The sequence below is a fragment of the Haematobia irritans genome, chromosome 4, assembly GCF_050003625.1.
Source record: "Haematobia irritans isolate KBUSLIRL chromosome 4, ASM5000362v1, whole genome shotgun sequence".
Classification (NCBI taxonomy): Eukaryota; Metazoa; Arthropoda; class Insecta; order Diptera; family Muscidae; genus Haematobia; species Haematobia irritans.
The window spans coordinates 58945468-58966894 of record NC_134400.1 but is presented as its reverse complement, the minus strand read 5'-3'; the positions used below and the strand labels follow the sequence as shown (position 1 = coordinate 58966894).

Sequence of the window (21427 nt, the reverse complement as noted above, 5' to 3'; positions counted from 1 at the left end):
TGTCTTATCACTGAGTGCTGTCCGATTCTATGTTAAGCTCAGTGATAAGGGACCTCCCTTTTATAGCCGAGTCCGAACGGCGTTCCACATTGCAGTGAAACCACTTAGAGAAGCTATGAAACTCAGGAATGTCACCAGCTTTACTGAGAGGGGATAATCCACCGCTGGAAAACTTTTTTGGTGTTTTGGTCGAAACAGGATTTGAACCCACGACCCTGTGTATGCAAGGCGGACATGCTAACCATTGCACCACGGTGGCTCCCTGTCTATGGCCTCTAACAATCGTGCAAAAATTGGTCCATAATTATATATAGCCCCCATATAAACCGATCCCCAGATTTGAATTCTGGAGCCTCTAGGAGGGGCAAATTTCATCCGATCGGATTGAAATTTGGTACGTGGTGTTAGTCTATGGCCTCAAACAGTCGTGCAAAAATTGGTCCGTATCGGACCATAATTATATATAGCTCCCATATGAAGCGATTTCCAGATTTGACCTCCGGAGCCTTTTGGAGGGGAAATTTCATCCGATCCAGTTAAAGTATATGTACTAAATTTATACCTTCGATTTTGTTGGCAGTCTTTAGTTGAATTTTGTATGCAATCCATGGTGGTGGGTACATAAGATTCGGCCTGGCCGAACTTACGGCCGTATATACTTGTTTATATTTCAAATTAAATTGTTTTGATTGTATGAAATATTACAAAGCATTTATTATTTGAGTATTGCATATGAATACAGTTTTTTATTAAATATAAGAAAGGCTCGTGTGAAAATAGAAAACAAAAGATAATGAAAACATACATTTTGCAAATCTAGATGTGAATAGGGAATCAGTGGTGCAAAAAATTAAATCAAAAGTTTTCTCTCTTTAAAATACGATTTTACGTAATTACTATCTTAATATTAACTGCAATAAAAACGATTTACAAAATAAAAAAATAATTTTGATCATTTAGCTAGGTATGGTGTTCATGTTAAAGAAATCTTTTCATCATCAATTTTCATGAATAATTTTTTGAAAAGAACACATTGATTTGATCATTCTTTTCCAAATTTCAAAAGATTTGGCAAAAGAGTGATATAAACATCATTTTTTCCACTATTAGTTTGTTATTTATTGCTACATTCGAATTTGGCAACCAACTTTAAATTTAGTAATCAAGGCCTTGATGGTAATCTTAGACATAGTAAAATTAGAAAACTATAAACATAAAAAGTATTGATAAAAACAAAAATCGGTTGCGACGATAGTGATTATGCATTTATAAATAGCTTTGGAAGCATCACTATTTACATTAATATTACATTAAATGTAATCAATAAAAACTGAATTTTGGTAAAGCTATGGTCATTTTAGTCAATTATTTACATCGGTATTAAAAACCATATAAAAATATTTTTTAGAATTTGTTTACCGCATTAACAATAACTTTTTGACTTAACAATAACATTTTGTTAGGTATACTATAAACTTACAAAGTATTGATAAAAACAAATTAGAAAACTATAAACTTAAAAAGTATTGATATAAATAGCTTTTGAAGCATGACTATTTCCATTAATATTACATTAAATGTAATCAATAAATACTGAATTTTGGTAAAGCTATGGTCATTTCAGTCAATTATTTACATCGAGTTTAAAAACCATATAAAAAATTGTTTAAAATAAAAAATGTTTGACCCATTTCGCCACATTAACAATAACTTTTTGCAGATTTTTTAGAAAAAAATGTTTGGCCCGTTTTACAACATTAACAATAACTTTTTGACTTAACAATAAAATTCTGTTTGCTGAAGCCTGTTTCTAATGTCGTGTTTTACAAGGAATATCATGAGGTTTCCATGGATTTCATAACATATCTTTTTAAACATACTAATTTTTTTTAGTAAAATAGAATAGAAAATTGACATTATTTTTTGATTTTCAGTTGTGAAATGCTGACGTAGTACACACATAAAAAACTGCTATTAAACAGGAAATTTCTGCAATTTTGGAACAGGAAACATATAATTGCGGCTGATCCGAATAAAAGTTATATATCCACGACAGTTTAACCGTTACAGTATGTCCAAAGCGGTCGCATAGTACACATTGGCCATCTGAAAAACTTAAAATATTACAACAAATATTGATTATGTAATAACAGATGGTAATAAGTTAGTACAAGTCGCGTTATTTTAATATAGGATTTCACACAAAAATAGCAATTTACATTTTAAAATATTATTATGATAAAACTGACCATGGACTTTTTCTAAACATCAATGGAATGGAATTTTTCTAAACATCAATGTTTGCAGGGTCTAGTAACTTGCATGAGATTTTGGTCTCAAATATGTTGCATGATTCAATCCTAATACTAATCCTGTTTAGTATGGCTTGGTTGAAACTATAAAAAAGAAAATATAGGCGGTAAAGTAAAACTATCACAGTTACATATTAAACATATACCTTGTTAATAAATATTTTTGAATCTTGAAAATCTTTTTGGCAATGATAAGTAAACAATATAGAAATATTGTATACTAAGAAACTTACGGCTTATACCTGCAAAGGTAACACTGGAAAGAATCGTCGCATTGCTGTATGTTATAATGTTGCATCAAACATCCGCTATCAATTATTCTGTTACAAATTGTACATTTTGATGTCGGCAAATCGCGAACATCTTCGCAATGGATGCATTCATTAGCCATGTCTTTATTGTATACAAGAAATTTTTCTTTCATTGTTTCCCTATATAGGTCAGGATTTGGCAAATTCTTTAAGGATTTCTTTTTGAAAATTGCTTCTACCATCATACAACAATATATACCGCAATTATAGTTGTCATCTTGGATATCATGTGCTATAATTTCATTTTTCCAAAGATTTGATGTTTTCGGATCTGTGTTCAATATTTCTGACAATTTTGCGTGCATGACATTAGTATTTCTGGAAACTCCTTTAGGATCAATGCAAACGTATTTTTTGTCCGTCACATCAATTAGAGAAAACACGAAGTGACCTCTATGGACAACGGGTATTACAATTACATTGCATTTGAGGTATTTTATAACGTCGTCTATTTTATCACCATAAAAAATAAGGTTTCCTTGTTGGCATGTAAATACCTTTGAATTTTTAATGTTATTTTCACACATCAATATGTGTATGTAAATTTCCAAAATTGTATCATATATCCATTGATTTCGATTGAGTGACTCGTATTCGTGGAGATATAAATAATGTACTTGAAACGGATCTATGTTGTTTGAACTCTCATCGAATATGTGCAAATAGCCTCCAATCAAAAATCTTTTCTTTTTTACATCATTTGGCATATTTTTTGTGCTATATGTTTCTTTTTTTTCTGGTGAAAGGAGACTTTTTAAAAGTTTTTTTCCTTGAGTTATTTTAACATTTAATTTTCTTTTTTGTTTCTTTGGTGTACGTTTCCAAGTCTCTTCTAAAAAGGTGCTCCTCTTTTTTGGAGATTTTTGACAATTTTCTGACAAGTTATATTTTATTTCCAAATCTTTAATTTTTGCATTTACGTATAATTTGGATTGCCGAATATATTCACTGGGTCTGACATATCTCTTTTCTTCCATGGTTTTATTTTTCGTAATAGAAAAATATCCTTCCACAGGGCTATTTGAAATGGTAGATTTTTTTTTATCTACATATACTCCCATTACATTGGACCACAATGGAACGTACGGCATATATTTGTTTAAAGAAAACATCAAAAACTTTTCATTAAATAATTTATTCTTAATTTTGCTCTTTGGTTGGCTCAAAATTTCTTTTTGTACCTCCAGGAGTATTTTGAGTGCCTCTTTGTAAAATAAACTTTTTTTAAAATTTGGTTCTCTTTCATTAAAGTCGCTTTCATGCTTGGTAACAGGAGATGGTTCAGGAAAATCAATTTCCGGTGATTTTAAATTTCGTATATGGGTTTTCGCGGAAATGCACAATGGCGTTTCATTTCGTGACAATAAAATTGTGCATGCCATTCTAAACCAAGACCACATATCTGTCAGTTGTCCAATATGGATAGCCTTTATGTAAATGATTTTGAAAAAATTTTCTTGAAATTCATCCACTGCATGCTTTTCTATGTCTTTCCGAACAATTTTTATAAAATGACAATAGCACAACTGCACAATGACAAATGTCAACCGTTTATTTCTTTTCGAAAGTAGGGTATAACATTTGTCGAGATAATCTGCAAAACTATTAATGTCCTTATTAAAACGACATATGCAAGCGTTTATGAGAGCCCAACTCCAATCTGTCACAATTCTAGATGCTAATGGCCATTTAATTTTATTCTCCTCACAAAATATGTTAAGCTCCCAGAGGAAATGGGAGATGTCTTTTTCATAGTGTCGACACAAAAGGGCTTCAGCAATCGGTACCACTATTCCTTTTTTGTCGTCATCACTAACGTGCAAAACAATTGAGTATGTGAAAACCCTTTTTGACGATTTGTCAAACTTTGCAATTATTCCACCAGTCGAATCAAAGAAAAGAGAACAACGGCTCTTTTTAAGCAATATTTTATTGTCTCTCTCAAGAAGCTTTAATTGGTCTATGGAAAATAAGTATATTTCCATGGGTGAAGACACTCTTCTTATAAATGAGGAATATTTTTCATCTTTTTGCATTTTGATGACATCAATTAGGGGATCTTCATCGCGGTCAAATCGCCGAAGTCCTTCAGATCTGATCTTTCGTGCAACAGATTCGGTTACTAAGTCACACATATTTCCAACTTTTTGTAATGGTTTGGGTAGATCAATTAATTTTTTATTTCTGTAATTTGTTGCTAGTTGTGTTTTAAGCTGTTGTTTTGCAATTTTTCGACGTATTGCACGAGATTGTTGCATTGCCCTGCAGCTTTTTGGATGACATATAATTTTTGTGTCCGTAAATACAGCTACAACAAAAGGTGTTTTGTTTAAATCCAAAATAAATTTATATCTTCGGCAACCTTTTTTCTGATATGCACATTGTGCATATAATGTAAAAAACAACGATCTTACAGCCATTCGGTGGTTACTAAAATTTATTGGGCACACATTATTTATTCGTTCATAATAAGTCTGCCGAATAATATCCTCCCAAAACTTTATTGAGTCTTGATTTAAAACTTTTCCAAATCGATGATTTAGAAAGTCCATGTCGCCAGATTCAAAGTTAAAACTACCAATCATGAACTTGTAGACTCCTTTCGCACCTTTTTTTAAACATTTATTTTGCGCAGGTTTAGCTAAAATTCTAAAAGTTGTGTTTGGATGGTGTTCTATCTTGTGTCTACGTCTCAAAATTTCATATTCTGATAATATTGAACTGTCCTCTGTTATCGCTATGATAGATTCTTTATTTGCATATTCAACGCTTTTAGGCTCCAAACTTGTTTCACTGTTATAAGGGAATGATTTTTTACTGCAATGCGACGTCTTGAGGTCTATATTGGATACATTATATATTGGTTTTGCTGGTATTTTAAAATCTTGGTCTTGATTAATTAATTTAGAAATATTTGGAGTTGAATGGATGATTTCATTAAAAAGGGTTTTTCTTGCCTCGAATTTCGAATAATTTTGCAATTTTTGGTTTGAATATAAAGTTCTATTTATTATTTTTGAATCATTGGATGCAGCCGAAACGGAATATTCTGTATCGAATACAATTGGATTTGAAGGGCTTTTTGGGCTAATTGTTCTAAAATCTTGAATTGGATGTGTGATTGAATCAGTTTGTGAAATTTGAAATTGTTTGATGATACCATGTTTGGAAAATGATTGCTGTGTATTCGATATAACTTTTGATTTCATCTGTTGTTTGTCAAAATTTGAAACTTTATGGCTGGAGGACATGTGATGCTTAAGTTCGTCATATAAGCATTCAAAGTTATTTCTTTTACAAAACTCCTCAAAAGACTTCAATATTGTACTTAGCCTGGTGGATTTTGATACCTAATTTGAGTGAACAATTAAACATGAAAAATATTTTTGGGAAACATATAAAAGAAACAAATGTGAAAGGGCAAACATTACAGTACATGAGCTTCGTATATAACCAAAATCAAAATATGTAACCAACAATCAAAACATAATATCACAGCCATTTTCTCATGAAATGCCAAAAACAGCGGATTTTCCTTTATAAATTCATAGGTTTTGAACACACTAGTCGAACGAAAGCATTCGTTTCGGATATCAGGAATTGGCTGTTAAGGTTGAGTTACATACTATGCGTTAATGCGTCCGTTGATTGAAGAGTTGAAATTTCTCTTTGAAAGCAACATTATTGTGCTTCAAACTGAAAAATATCAACCCTTCCATCAACGCACGGATTAACGCATGATATGTAACTCAACCTTTACTCTCTCTTACAAATTTTTACACAAAAAGTACGCCAACAGACCTAATAACACTGTTGTAAAAATTGATATTCTTTAGAATACTACTTTTTGCAACGATGTTTTTTTATGGATAAATTTGACATGGAAATAATTGAGATCCATAAAGAGATAATTCAAATTTGGTTTATATCAGTGTTTGATATATCGGTCTATCGATTTAAGTTCTTGAGACTATAGAAGGAGCACTTATCTTCCAAATTAGAACAAATGTTCCAGATCTATTTCTTGTGCTTATTCGAGAAATGGGAGTAAAAATTTACAGTATTAAATATGAAATCATATGATAACAATATTTCATCGGATTCACTTGAACGCTTAGGAATTTAAGACTCGTTTAAAATGCATACTAAAATGATTCCTATAAATCCAGAATCTGCTGAAGCCTCCAAATATAGAAACTTTAAATTTCTTGACCTGTAGCACTTGAAGCTATCTTCTTGACAAAGTACCTTCAAACAATTACAAGTAACGAGAGGAGTTTGAAGTAAACTATTTTAATTGATCCAAGATGGATCACATAAACATTCGGCCTGGCCGAATTTACAACAGCATATATACTTGTTTCTACTAGATACATTAACATGTCGATAACGCGTATGGTTTTACACACCCATAAAAAGTGAACCCACCATTAAGTAAAACGTTGTTTTATTTTACAAAAATATAACAAAAACATTTTACGAATTGCAACATGATACAAAAAAGTTAATATATTATAGCCTGTGTCATTCTCCAGACCAACATTTGTGATACCGAATATCGGAACATACCCCATAGTAAGAATGTGAATTCTAGTCGCAGTGCAAAATTTCATGAAAATCGGATTAAAAGTTTGGACTCTGTAGTAATATAAGTGCATATCGGGCGAAAGATATATATGGAAGCTATTTCTAAATTGGAACCGATTTCTACCAAAATTAAAAAGTTCTATTCTGACTTAAACACATTTGTGCCAAATTTTAAGACGATTGGACTGCGACCTAGACTTAGAAAAAGGAATGACGGACGGACATGGCTACCGACTTGATCATTATTTCCAAAGACACAATGTGTGTGTATCTAGTCTCCTTCTGGGTGTTGCAAACATATGCAACACCCAACTTATATGTAATCCACAGTGGTGCGCAGGGTATGAAAATGTACTCATTTGAGAAACTTACGAACGCAATTTAGTAAACTTCACCAGTTCTAGGAAAACGTTTTCAAACTTCATTTGTATAGAATTTTTTTTAACGTTATTAGTTCATTTTGATTAAAGTAAGCAAAAAGTAATTCAAATTAGGAATATTATAGTTACTTCAAGCGCGTGATAGAGATGCAATATAAACTATTTAACATAAAAAGTCAATAGCAATAACTATATATATACAGAATGTGAAAATTTTAACCAAATATTTGGTTGATTGGACGACAGAGTGAATCTCTGAATTCTTCTAAAAAATCTGATCAAAACTCAGTATTGCAAAATGAGTTTTTAATGGCGAATTTCTCTACCAATGCTAATTCTATTTTACTTACAGTTCGGACAATCGTCAATAATTTTACTAACAGTTCGGACAATCAATTGCCAAAATTTCCGTTTATTTGCCAAATTATCGGATATATTCCTTTTGGTAAAATGATGAACACCTCTCAGGTACGAAAACATTGTATCGAAAAATCCCCCGCTTTGGTTTAAACGCGTAAAGCTCGGTTTGTTTCCTTGTTGATGCTCATCAGAACCAAGATACAACAATTTGACGACATAATTCACAAGTTGATTTCCGGACATTGTTCTACAAAAAGGAAGATTTTGCTTAAATTATTACGGCAGATGGAGAATTAGCAAACTTGATGCATGCTATTTGCACCAATGGTTTTAAAAAAAGTATTGTGCTTTTAAGGAATACCTGCGTATATTCAAATTTACACTTTTTGGAAGATGCTTCAAAACTTTTGCTTAACGTTTTTATTTTTAGTTGGTAATTCTACTTCAGTAAATTCAACTTTAAAATTCTCTTGGAATGATGTTTGTTGAAGAATTTCTGTCGTTGGTTTAAATGTGCAAGTCACTATCAGAGAATGAAGCCGTAAAATCGCGCTGCTTATTTTACCGCCTATTTGTCGCCGTCATCGCCAAATAACTCAGCGTATATCGATTGTAATGTAGCCACCAATAAGTCGATATACATTCTTTAATATCTGAAAAAGCTTCATCTCTTTCCCATTCCCTGCCCAAAGAAAGAGGTTAATCTTTCAATATTACGATTTTATAATAATTTAACAAATATCATGTACAAAAGGAGTGATTAATACATAAATTAGATATTAAGATGGGTTGTACGATTAATCTCATAGTGGTTCGGATACGTCTAGTTTCATGTTTTAATTGACCGACGCCGAGTACGCATATTTAAGTCAGCTTGAGGCCTGGTTATGCATCTAAAAATGTAACGTAGCCGTAACATAACGGCAACGTATGTTTTTTGGGCGATTAATGGCGGAAGTATGTTTGCTTTTCGCGGTTACTTTATTAAAATAGTTGTGATGGACAAGGTTTGTGGTATTAACGGTGGCACTATGAATTTAAGCTGCGGCTGTAGCTCGCCGGAAATGTGAGTTTCAATCCGTTATTATCCATCCATTTAAAATATGAAGTGCCTGGTGTTGATAATAATTTCTCTTTTTATTTTTTTTTTATTTTTCAACAACGGACAAGTAGAAATTCGAATTTGAATTTTTTTATAACAGAAAGGCGGACGGACATTCTATAAACGTTTTTATAAAATACAGGGAATGAAATTGATTTTTTAATGATTCATCGAACCTGGTGGATGTGGTTTGTTATGCGCTTTACAGACTATCAGTTATTCCGGACGACAGTGCTCGTGTCGAACATATCCCATATATTGTGCACATTATAAGTTAAGTCCGAAGGCATAATCGATACTGCTGCATGTTTATGGGATCGATAACACATTTACCGATTATTTAGTCATCGCCGACAAGTCGTATCGATCCGGCACAATGTAAGATTCTTTACAAACACCGTCATTCCGTCCGGAATAACTGATAGTCTGTAAAGCGCATTAGGCTACCCACCTTAACATGACCCTTATATAGATCATCCTTGAGATTAAAGCATAATGATGGCAACAGTTAATAAAGGTAAATGGCGAATCTGCCCTAATATACGCGTCTTGCGCAAAAGAATGTCGCCTAATATGAGGCATGCCGGAAATTCCCTAGCAAGAAATGAAATTCCCCAAATATCTAAAGGTTGTCCATATTATGAAATATAAAGAAACGATAAAATATTGTCTGTGGAGACATTAGATAACTGTAATGGTGTAACAAAAACATACTACCACCATTGTACAACTTTTCCCTTCCAATAGTATATATCCATATCTCTACAGAAAATAAAAAATACAGAAACAGAGAATGAAGCCGACCCATTTTTGTCGGCGGCGGCTGACACTACATTTTTGATTCCGGCGGCGGCGGCGGCTTGATGGCTAAGCCGATATAAATTTGTCTATTCGGCGGCGGACAATTATCCATTATAAAATCAATTTGAAGTTATCCGAATGGCAATGAGATAAGTTGTACAACAAATCTTACAATCAAATTTACATTTGATTCAAATTTTCTGAACAAAATTTCTGCAAAATTACTATAGCTACTTGATACTGATTGATTGTAAGTGGAAGGTTCAATATTTTGGCAAAAACTACAACAATTACTAATACATTTTTCTGATTTAAATCAATATATTTGATTACTTGGCGGCTAAATTTGAGTCGAGATGAGTCGATATATTCGGCGGCGGCGTCGACTGGCAAAAACTGGTCGGCGGCGGCTAAAATCTGCGGCGCGACTCGGCGGCGGCTAAAATCTGCGGCGCGACTCGGCGGCTTCATTCTCTGTACAGAAATCATAATCGCCTATACTTCAACAAGTTGTACGATAATTCATACGTACGATGTAAACAGATCGAAATGTATTCTATATGTCATATGGTGGCCGTCACATAGTGCAATTAAAATCAGATAAATTAACTCAATTGATACGCATTGTCTTTTTCATATAGATTTGAATAAGATTTAACAGGAATATATTTATTTCCATTTATAATTTTGATTGTTTTAGAAAAAGTAATGGCGAAAGTAAAATCCGTTCGAAAACCGAACCAGACTATAAGTGTATCCGGACTACAGTGCTCGTGTCGAACATATCCCAGATATTGGCCACACTATAAGTTAAGTCCGAAGGCATAATCGATAATGCTGCATGTTTATGGGATCGATAACACATTTACCGATTATTTAGTCATCGCCGACAATTCGTATCGATTGGCCACACTGTAAGATTCTTTGCAAATACAGACATTCCGTCCGGAAAAACTTATATTTTTGGACGACGCATAATACTCTCCTTGTGTTTGTAAGGAATCTTACAGGGTGGCCAATCGATGCGACAATTCGTTGATGATTAAATAATCGGTAAATGTGTTATCGATCCTATAAACATGCAGCAGTATCGATTATGCCTTCGGACTTAACTTATAATGGGGCCAATATATGGGATATGTTTCGACACGACCAATGTCGTCCGGACAGAGAATGAAGCCGCCGAGTCGCGCCGCCGATTTTAGCCGTCGCCGACCAGTTTTTGCCAGTCGAAGCCGCCGCCAAATATGTCGACTCATCACGACTCAAAATTAGCCGCCAATTAATCAAAAATATTGATTTAAATCAAAAAATGTATTAATAATTGTTGTATTTTTTGCCAAAATATTTAACTTTCCACCCAAAATCAATCAGTATAAAGTTGCTGTAATAATTTTGCAAAACTTTCGCTCAGAAAATTTGAATAAAATGTAAATTTGGTTGTAGGATTGGTTGTACAACTAATCTCATTACCATTCGGATAACTACAAATTGATTTCATAAGGGATAATTGTCCGCCGCCGAATAGACAAATTTATATCGGCTTAGCCGTCAAGCCGCCGCCGCTGGAGGCAAAAAAAATGTCAGCCGCCGCCGACAAAAATGGGTCGGCTTCATTCTCTGCGTCCGGATAAACTTATAGTCTGCAAGGCGCATAAGTATAACAGCTTTTCGTTTTCGAAAACGTGATCTTACTACTAGGCTTAAGAAAGTAACGAAAGCAAGGCAAATCTTTGTGTATTTGCAGTAAATGGCTTGAACTAAAATCAGAGAGAATGTTAACACCAGAGGATGAAAATTTCTCTTCTACAAAAACAACAAATGTCAACCGTATAGATGTCGCACAATATCTGCAGCTTTGGTATTACCGACGTTGCGGCCGAAGCGCTGTTTTGATAAATTGTTTATAAAGGCATCGGCAGTTATAATTTCAAATTGTCTGCCAAAAAATTTAATGGAATGAAAACATTTATAAAAAAACATTTGTTACTACAAAGTAGGTTTTAAATGCTATTTTCTTTACGTTTCGTAAAGTCGGCAGAGAACTGAACTGGGTGACACCGACGCAAACTGTATGATATTTGAAAGAAGCGCCGACAAAAACTGCATGATATTAGAGAAATTTTCCTCATGACTGCCACCTACTGATGCAGTTTCGCTTCACAGTTTCGTCCTCTTGTATTTTTATTCTCTCTGGCTCAAATATTTCTTTGTGATGCCACCTAGGATTGCTGTGTGTAATGAGTTCATTAATTTTTATTCAAAGCGTACTGGCAATACTTTTTCGCCACAAATGCGCCGCAATGTTAAATATGGATAATGGATTTGGTTGAATTGTTTGTTTATATAATAATATTCCTAATAATCGCTGTTTTGAGTTGCGAGTGTAAATTGATGCATTTGTACGCGCAGTATTTATTTTTGTCCTAGATATGCTCAGTTTTTGTGTTTTGTTTCTGCAGCTTCAACATACGACCGCTGCATATGGTTACCAATTATGTCTCTATTTCCTGCGTACAATCAAAGTAGCAATGAATGTCACCAAATCCAAGAAGATTCCTCACAATGATTGGAAAACATCTGTTTTCCAGTGGAAGCTATCAATGTAGCTCCGGTTACCCGTTCAAAGGAGTAAGAATTGCATTCTGACTGGATTGATACTAGCTCTATCGTAGCGACGACATTCGTATCCTTGCCTAACATTTGAAATCAAATAATGAGCCAAAAGATATGGGATCGATGATTTATATGACGATTTATTGATAAATATCTTAGGCTTCCAAGGAAAATACATTCCTCCGGAACGAAATTTTAGACAAACGAAATTCAGAATGAATTTTATTTGCTTTTAGCTTCAAAAGAAAAACTGTCTAAAATCTCGTTCTTCAGAAAACAAAAACACTTCTTTCAATGTGTCCACAGATTTTATTTAAAGATAATTTTATTCAAATTATAATTTACTGTTTTTCAAGTTCATTGTAGATTATCTTGTACCCAAAAAATTGCAAAATATACTAAAAAATACTTTTTAAATGTTTGACTTTAAGGGGTTTAATGATAAATGTGGTTATTAAGTTCGAATTTAGCCGTTAAAATCGTCATTTTTCACGATTACTCTTATTTAATAATCCATTTCAATGAATATTAACTTTATGAATAGTTGCTTTGGGCTATCCCCATCAAGTTATATTAAAATTTGCATTAACGAAGTATAATTTAATTCCGTTTTTGCAAATTTGTTTCTGATTTTATCAGCTAAACTCGTACTTAGTACTCATATTAAGGTTCGACGTGTTTTTCACTATAAAAATTATGACTTTGGACAGCCTGACCTGGCCACCAATTCAGCCTGAACGACTCCTTTGAATTGAATACGGAATTATGAACCACCATTGGAGTGTTTTCAGCTTGTACAAGCTCATCGAAACCAAACAACTCTGAATGTCTAGTTGAAATATCGAATACAGATTCATTATCCGACATATGTGAGCTTCTTTTTATTGCCTGATGATTTTTGCGTTTATTGCCAATAGAATTTGATCGATCACAGCCTGATGATTTTTCAGTAGCTTTGAGCTTGTTGTTGCGCCAGCGCCAGCCTCATCTTTTGCTCTTTGTTGCTCGAAAGATTGAGTTAAATCTTGACATTCGAGGTTTTCCTCTGGTTCCCAAGTATTTTCTGATTGTAAACGCCGTTGACACAGATCGACGCGCATTTTTATAGTCTTGAGCAACAATTAGTTTATCAAAAGTCGGCCAAATTTGATAAATTGTGTTCAGCTTGATTTCGGCGAAAAAAAAAAGCGCCATTAGTGCACACAGCGAATGAACTTTATTATTCCAACAGTGATGCCAAAGGGATTTTTGAAAGTTCCCTACGAAATTTCAAAAAATCCTTTTTCAAGAAGGGGAAAAATAATAAAATCACATATTGTAAGAAAATAAAGAATGTTATGAAATTCAATTTTGTTAAAAATATCATTGCAATAAACATTATTGAATAAATAAAGGTATAGCACGACAGGCGCATTACGCTTACTACACATTTTTGGGGATTTTATAAAAGAACACATGGCAACTCTCGGCTGAATCCATTGAAATCATGAATGTTTGAAATGAATACAGGTGTCCTTGTCTTGTTCTCTTAATGTTACTTACAATAGACGACACACATACCATATTGTCTTTTTCTCGCATATTTTCCCTCCACAGTAAACAAAATGTAAACGGGTTTAATAGCACAACAATTTAATGAATGTAGGTCTGTTCGCTACTTTTTCAAGTAATATTCATTAAAAAACTTATTTGTAAAAAACAAAAATAAATGTGAATTTTGACGTATCTTAATGGCAGAATATCTGTAGCATACATTTATGAATGATTTTACAGAAACGGGAGAATTTGAACAGACATACGTTTGGCACCCTATGTTAGCGAACATTTCGTGAGATATCATAATAATTTGGTTAAATTTTTATCCTGTAAACTATACATAAGCAACTCAAATGTTGCTTTCCAAACGAAATTTGCACAGGCGTAGAATTCTATATCAAAGTGTGCTTTATTCAAATTTGGAAGAGAAGTATCCGTAATAATTGGTCTAAATATAATTGCCCCCCTTTATCTCGTTAACTAGATGACCTACGCCTCTGGCGTTTGGGGGAGAGGTTTCTCCTAGCTTGGGGCTAATATGCTATACCCACTTTTGCCTTTTAACTCTTCCTAGAAATGTCCGAAAATCGACCCACAAAATTGGCCTAAATATAATTGACCCCCCTCAGACTTAAAGCCCAGCTACGCTCATGGAATCTCCAGAATAGTCTTCTACGCCCTTAAAGCTAATAGATTCAATTGATTTTTTTTTTAAACTGCGACCCATCAATATTTTTAGCTCTTAGAAATTACATTAATGTCCCCCCTTTTTTCTCGTTAACTAGATGACCTACGCCTCTGGCGTTTGGGGGAGAGGATTCTCCTAGCTCGGGGCTAATATGCTATACCCACTTTTGCCTTTTAACTCTTCCTAGAAATGCCCGAAAATCGACCCACAAAATTGGTCTAAATATAATTGACCCCCCTCAGACTTAAAGCCCAGCTACGCTCATGGAATCTCCAGAATAGTCTTCTACGCCCTTAAAGCTAATAGATTCAATTGAATTTTTTTTAAAAACTGCGACCCATCAATGTTTTTAGCTCTTAGAAAATACATTAATGTCCCCCCTTTTATCTCGTTAACTAGATGACCTACGCCTCTGGCGTTTGGGGAAGAGGATTCTCCTATCTCCGAGCTAATGCCCTATACCCACTATTGCCTTTTAACTCTTCCTAGAAATGCCCGAAAATCGACCCAGAAAATTGGCCTAAATATAATTGACCCCCCATCAGACTTAAAGCCCAGCTACGCTCATGGAATCTCCAGAATAGTCTTCTACGCCCTTAAAGCTAATAGATTCAATTGAATTTTTTTTAAAAACTGCGACCCATCAATATTTTTAGCTCTTAGAAATTACATTAATGTCCCCCCTTTTATCTCGTTAACTAGATGACCTACGCCTCTGGCGTTTGGGGGAGAGGATTCTCCTAGCTCGGGGCTAATATGCTATACCCACTTTTGCCTTTTAACTCTTCCTAGAAATGCCCGAAAATCGACCCAGAAAATTGGCCTAAATATAATTGACCCCCCATCAGACTTAAAGCCCAGCTACGCTCATGGAATCTCCAGAATAGTCTTCTACGCCCTTAAAGCTAATAGATTCAATTGAATTTTTTTTAAAAACTGCGACCCATCAATGTTTTTAGCTCTTAGAAAATACATTAATGTCCCCCCTTTTATCTCGTTAACTAGATGACCTACGCCTCTGGCGTTTGGGGGAGAGGATTCTCCTAGCTCGGGGCTAATATGCTATACCCACTTTTGCCTTTTAACTCTTCCTAGAAATGCCCGAAAATCGACCCAGAAAATTGGCCTAAATATAATTGACCCCCCATCAGACTTAAAGCCCAGCTACGCTCATGGAATCTCCAGAATAGTCTTCTACGCCCTTAAAGCTAATAGATTCAATTGAATTTTTTTTAAAAACTGCGACCCATCAATGTTTTTAGCTCTTAGAAAATACATTAATGTCCCCCCTTTTATCTCGTTAACTAGATGACCTACGCCTCTGGCGTTTGGGGGAGAGTATTCTCCTATCTCCGAGCTAATGCCCTATACCAACTTTTGCCTTTTAACTCTTCCTAGAAATGCCCGAAAATCGACCCAGAAAATTGGCCTAAATATAATTGACCCCCCATCAGACTTAAAGCCCAGCTACGCTCATGGAATCTCCAGAATAGTCTTCTACGCCCTTAAAGCTAATAGATTCAATTGAATTTTTTTTAAAAACTGTGACCCATCAATGTTTTTAGCTCTTAGAAAATACATTAATGTCCCCCCTTTTATCTCGTTAACTAGATGACCTACGCCTCTGGCGTTTGGGGGAGAGGATTCTCCTATCTCCGAGCTAATGCCCTATACCCACTTTTGCCTTTTAACTCTTCCTAGAAATGCCCGAAAATCGACCCAGAAAATTGGCCTAAATATAATTGACCCCCCATCAGACTTAAAGCCCAGCTACGCTCATGGAATCTCCAGAATAGTCTTCTACGCCCTTAAAGCTAATAGATTCAATTGAATTTTTTTTTAAAAACTGCGACCCATCAATATTTTTAGCTCTTAGAAATTACATTAATGTCCCCCCTTTTATCTCGTTAACTAGATGACCTACGCCTCTGGCGTTTGGGGGAGAGGATTCTCCTAGCTCGGGGCTAATATGCTATACCCACTTTTGCCTTTTAACTCTTCCTAGAAATGCCCGAAAATCGACCCACAAAATTGGCCTAAATATAATTGACCCCCCTCAGACTTAAAGCCCAGCTACGCTCATGGAATCTCCAGAATAGTCTTCTACGCCCTTAAAGCTAATAGATTCAATTGAATTTTTTTTAAAAACTGCGACCCATCAATGTTTTTAGCTCTTAGAAAATACATTAATGTCCCCCCTTTTATCTCGTTAACTAGATGACCTACGCCTCTGGCGTTTGGGGGAGAGGATTCTCCTATCTCCGAGCAAATGCCCTATACCCACTTTTGCCTTTTAACTCTTCCTAGAAATGCCCGAAAATCGACCCAGAAAATTGGCCTAAATATAATTGACCCCCCATCAGACTTAAAGCCCAGCTACGCTCATGGAATCTCCAGAATAGTCTTCTACGCCCTTAAAGCTAATAGATTCAATTGATTTTTTTTTTAAAAACTGCGACCCATCAATATTTTTAGCTCTTAGAAATTACATTAATGTCCCCCCTTTTATCTCGTTAACTAGATGACCTACGCCTCTGGCGTTTGGGGGAGAGGATTCTCCTAGCTCGGGGCTAATATGCTATACCCACTTTTGCCTTTTAACTCTTCCTAGAAATGCCCGAAAATCGACCCACAAAATTGGCCTAAATATAATTGACCCCCCTCAGACTTAAAGCCCAGCTACGCTCATGGAATCTCCAGAATAGTCTTCTACGCCCTTAACGCTAATAGATTCAATTGAATTTTTTTTAAAAACTGCGACCCATCAATGTGTTTAGCTCTTAGAAAATACATTAATGTCCCCCCTTTTATCTCGTTAACTAGATGACCTACGCCTCTGGCGTTTGGGGGAGAGGATTCTCCTATCTCCGAGCTAATGCCCTATACCCACTTTTGCCTTTTAACTCTTCCTAGAAATGCCCGAAAATCGACCCAGAAAATTGGCCTAAATATAATTGACCCCCCATCAGACTTAAAGCCCAGCTACGCTCATGGAATCTCCAGAATAGTCTTCTACGCCCTTAAAGCTAATAGATTCAATTGAATTTTTTTTTAAAAACTGCGACCCATCAATATTTTTAGCTCTTAGAAATTACATTAATGTCCCCCCTTTTATCTCGTTAACTAGATGACCTACGCCTCTGGCGTTTGGGGGAGAGGATTCTCCTAGCTCGGGGCTAATATGCTATACCCACTTTTGCCTTTTAACTCTTCCTAGAAATGCCCGAAAATCGACCCACAAAATTGGCCTAAATATAATTGACCCCCCTCAGACTTAAAGCCCAGCTACGCTCATGGAATCTCCAGAATAGTCTTCTACGCCCTTAAAGCTAATAGATTCAATTGAATTTTTTTTAAAAACTGCGACCCATCAATGTTTTTAGCTCTTAGAAAATACATTAATGTCCCCCCTTTTATCTCGTTAACTAGATGACCTACGCCTCTGGCGTTTGGGGGAGAGGATTCTCCTATCTCCGAGCAAATGCCCTATACCCACTTTTGCCTTTTAACTCTTCCTAGAAATGCCCGAAAATCGACCCAGAAAATTGGCCTAAATATAATTGACCCCCCATCAGACTTAAAGCCCAGCTACGCTCATGGAATCTCCAGAATAGTCTTCTACGCCCTTAAAGCTAATAGATTCAATTGATTTTTTTTTTAAAAACTGCGACCCATCAATATTTTTAGCTCTTAGAAATTACATTAATGTCCCCCCTTTTATCTCGTTAACTAGATGACCTACGCCTCTGGCGTTTGGGGGAGAGGATTCTCCTAGCTCGGGGCTAATATGCTATACCCACTTTTGCCTTTTAACTCTTCCTAGAAATGCCCGAAAATCGACCCACAAAATTGGCCTAAATATAATTGACCCCCCTCAGACTTAAAGCCCAGCTACGCTCATGGAATCTCCAGAATAGTCTTCTACGCCCTTAACGCTAATAGATTCAATTGAATTTTTTTTAAAAACTGCGACCCATCAATGTGTTTAGCTCTTAGAAAATACATTAATGTCCCCCCTTTTATCTCGTTAACTAGATGACCTACGCCTCTGGCGTTTGGGGGAGAGGATTCTCCTATCTCCGAGCTAATGCCCTATACCCACTTTTGCTTTTTAACTCTTCCTAGAAATGCCCGAAAAAGTCCAATGAATGTAAAATACATCTTTCCATATTTTTTTGAATTGCATTTATATTACTCTAAATAACTTTTTGCTCAAAATTGTGTTAAGTATACACGCGTTTTCGTTCAGAAAATGTGTCATGAAGCAAAATATATTTAATTTGTTTCAAAAAAGTCTTAAATTCGCAACAAAAAAGAAAATTATAAAAAAATTAAAGTGGTTTGTGTCTTCGCTAAAACAACTTTAGAAAACAACTTTAACTTCACACCCTTGGGCCTGACATAGACAGCGACCACGAGCTAGTAGTCGCTTCAATAAAAATCAAACTAAAAAACATTATCGCCAGAAACAAGGGAAGGCTACACAAACTCCTAGACGTATCGAAACTGAGAAACGTAGAACTAAAAGAGGAGGTAGGAAACTCTCTACGGAGTTGCTTACCGGGAAATGACGACACGTGGGAACATACGTGCAACATGCTAAGAGAAATAGGAAAAAATAAAATAGGACACAAGCAACCCGAGAGAAGGAAAAGATGGATATCGGAAACAACGTGGGGACTTATACAGGAAAGAAACCGACTAAAAAGGCACCAGTCTGATAACTTGAACCTCAGAGCCCAATACCACGAAATCGCAAAGGCAGTTAAGAAATCAGCGCGAAATGATAAAAGGAATTACCTCCAGAATTTGGCAAACGAAGCAGAGGCGGCAGCAGGAGCCAATAATATGAGGGAACTACACAAAATAATTGGTCAAATATCAAATCAGTACAGAAACCACAATCAGCTAATCAAGGACGAACAAGGTAGACTCCTAACCACAACTGAGGAACAAACACGTAGATGGAAACAACATTTTGAATCGATTAGCAACGATAATGGAGTTTACGAAGACAACGGGTATAGCGAACACAACGAATCGGAAGCGAATATCAGTAGCATAAACGTGGACATGCCAGACATTAATGAAATAGCCAATGCCATCCTCAAATTAAAATCTAACAAATCTCCAGGAGAAGACGGTATCCCACCTGAACTCCTAAAAACAAACCCTCAGGTATCAGCGGAAATACTAACCCCACATATAAAAAAAGCATGGCTAACGGAACAACTGCCAGAAGAGTGGACAAAAGGAACAGTAATAAAACTACCAATGAAAAACGATCTCACGGACTGCAATAATTGGAGAGGCATTACCCTGCTGAACACGATTTACAAAATACTAGCGATAATTCTCAATAATAGAATGCAATGTGTAGAGCAAGCGTTAAGCGAAGAGCAGGCAGGATTCAGACCACACAGAAGTTGTTTAGATCAAACAAACACACTCCGTATAGTTATAGAACAATCTATCGAATGGCGTACACCGTTGTATATGGTACTCATAGATTTCATTTTAAAAAAGCGTTTGATTCAATTAAAAAAGCGTTTGATTCAATAAAGAGAAGATCGATATGGGAAGCTTTGGTACGCAAAGAGGTCCCGAAGAAAATAATAAATATCATCAAAGCTATGTACACAAACTTCACGCTACAAGTACGTCACAATGGTACGATCAGTGACCCATTTTACACAAATGCTGGTGTTAAACAAGGCTGCCCACTTTCGCCACTTCTGTTTGCAGTAGTGCTAGATGACATCATGCTAAAGTTGTCTCAACAAAAAAGAGGGATAGTATGGAACATGCACAGGCACCTTGAATACCTAGCGTACGCAGACGACATCTGTCTATTATCCCATAAACACTCTGACATGCAAAATAAGCTTAACGACCTCGTCGCCATGTCAAAACAAGTAGGTTTGGAAGTGAATATTAGCAAAACTTTCGCAATGCGTATTAACCAATCTACCGATAGCAACTTCACCATCTCCAATCAGCCTATCTCTTTTGTTCAGAACTTTTGCTATTTGGGTAGTATGATGTCTAGTGACAACGGGATAGAAGAGGACGTTGACAATCGGCTGAAAAAAGCCAGATCAGCATTTGGCCGACTGAAGAAAATATGGAGGGCAAGACAAATATCTCAGAACACAAAAATAAAGATTTTCAATTCATGCGTGAAGTCAATACTTTTATATGGAAGCGAAACCTGGCTCATGTCTAAAAACATAGCACAAAGAATTCAAACTTTTATCAACAAGTGCCTCCGCATAATATGTGGTATATTCTGACCCAATACAATAACAAATGGAGAACTGTATACAAAAGTAAATGAAGAACCAATAACAAGACAAATTGCTAGACGTAAATGGAGATGGATTGGGCATACATTACGGAAACCGACAAACAGCATCTCTAGAATGGCCATGGAGTGGAACCCCCAAGGATCGAGAAGACCAGGGCGACCCAAAAATACATGGCGCAGAACTGTACAAACTGAATTATTAAGAATAAACAAGACACTAAACGATATTAAAATTATATGTATCGATAAAAGTAGATATAAAATTCTTGTAGAAGCCCTATGCTCCCAAGAGGAACAATAAAGGAAAAAAAAAAAAATATATATAATTATGGACCGATATGGACCAATTTTTGCATGGTTGTTGGAGACCATATACTAACATCAGGTACCAAATTTCAATCGGATCGGATGAATTTTGCCCCTCCAA

At 35.5% G+C, this 21427-nt stretch overlaps 2 protein-coding genes across 3 annotated transcripts; one reads left to right on the top strand and one right to left on the bottom strand.

The window, feature by feature from the left end:
• Positions 1 to 1620: 1620 nt before the first annotated feature.
• LOC142236038 (uncharacterized) lies at positions 1621 to 8535 on the bottom strand. 2 transcript variants are annotated; one of them, XR_012721879.1, is made up of 3 exons: positions 8312 to 8531; positions 7941 to 8197; positions 1621 to 2106 (listed from the first exon to the last, which is right to left on the bottom strand). XR_012721879.1 is itself a non-coding variant. In XM_075307286.1 (3 exons), the coding sequence occupies exons 2-3, from the start codon at positions 8191 to 8193 to the stop codon at positions 2065 to 2067; spliced, it is 303 nt and encodes a 100-aa protein (XP_075163401.1). In that variant the 5' UTR covers positions 8194 to 8197; positions 8312 to 8535; the 3' UTR covers positions 1621 to 2064. The 2 variants fall into 2 exon arrangements, 1 of the variants encoding a protein (XP_075163401.1); XM_075307286.1 differs by having other exon boundaries at positions 1621 to 2114; positions 8312 to 8535.
• A 10754-nt stretch (positions 8536 to 19289) lies between these two features.
• LOC142235424 (uncharacterized) lies at positions 19290 to 20255 on the top strand. The gene has a single exon (XM_075306676.1). The coding sequence runs from the start codon at positions 19290 to 19292 to the stop codon at positions 20253 to 20255; it is 966 nt and encodes a 321-aa protein (XP_075162791.1).
• The last annotated feature ends 1172 nt before the right edge of the window (positions 20256 to 21427 follow it).

Bases quoted from the DNA above. Each gene is read 5' to 3' on its own strand.
- LOC142236038 (XM_075307286.1), bottom strand. From the start codon at position 8,193: ATGTCCGGAAATCAACTTGTGAATTATGTCGTCAAATTGTTGTATCTT. The intron at 2,115-7,940 runs GTAAGTAAAATA...TAATATTTTAAG, and splicing joins TATTGACGATTGTCCGAACT to TTTTTCAGATGGCCAATGTG.
- LOC142235424 (XM_075306676.1), top strand. From the start codon at position 19,290: ATGCTAAGAGAAATAGGAAAAAATAAAATAGGACACAAGCAACCCGAG.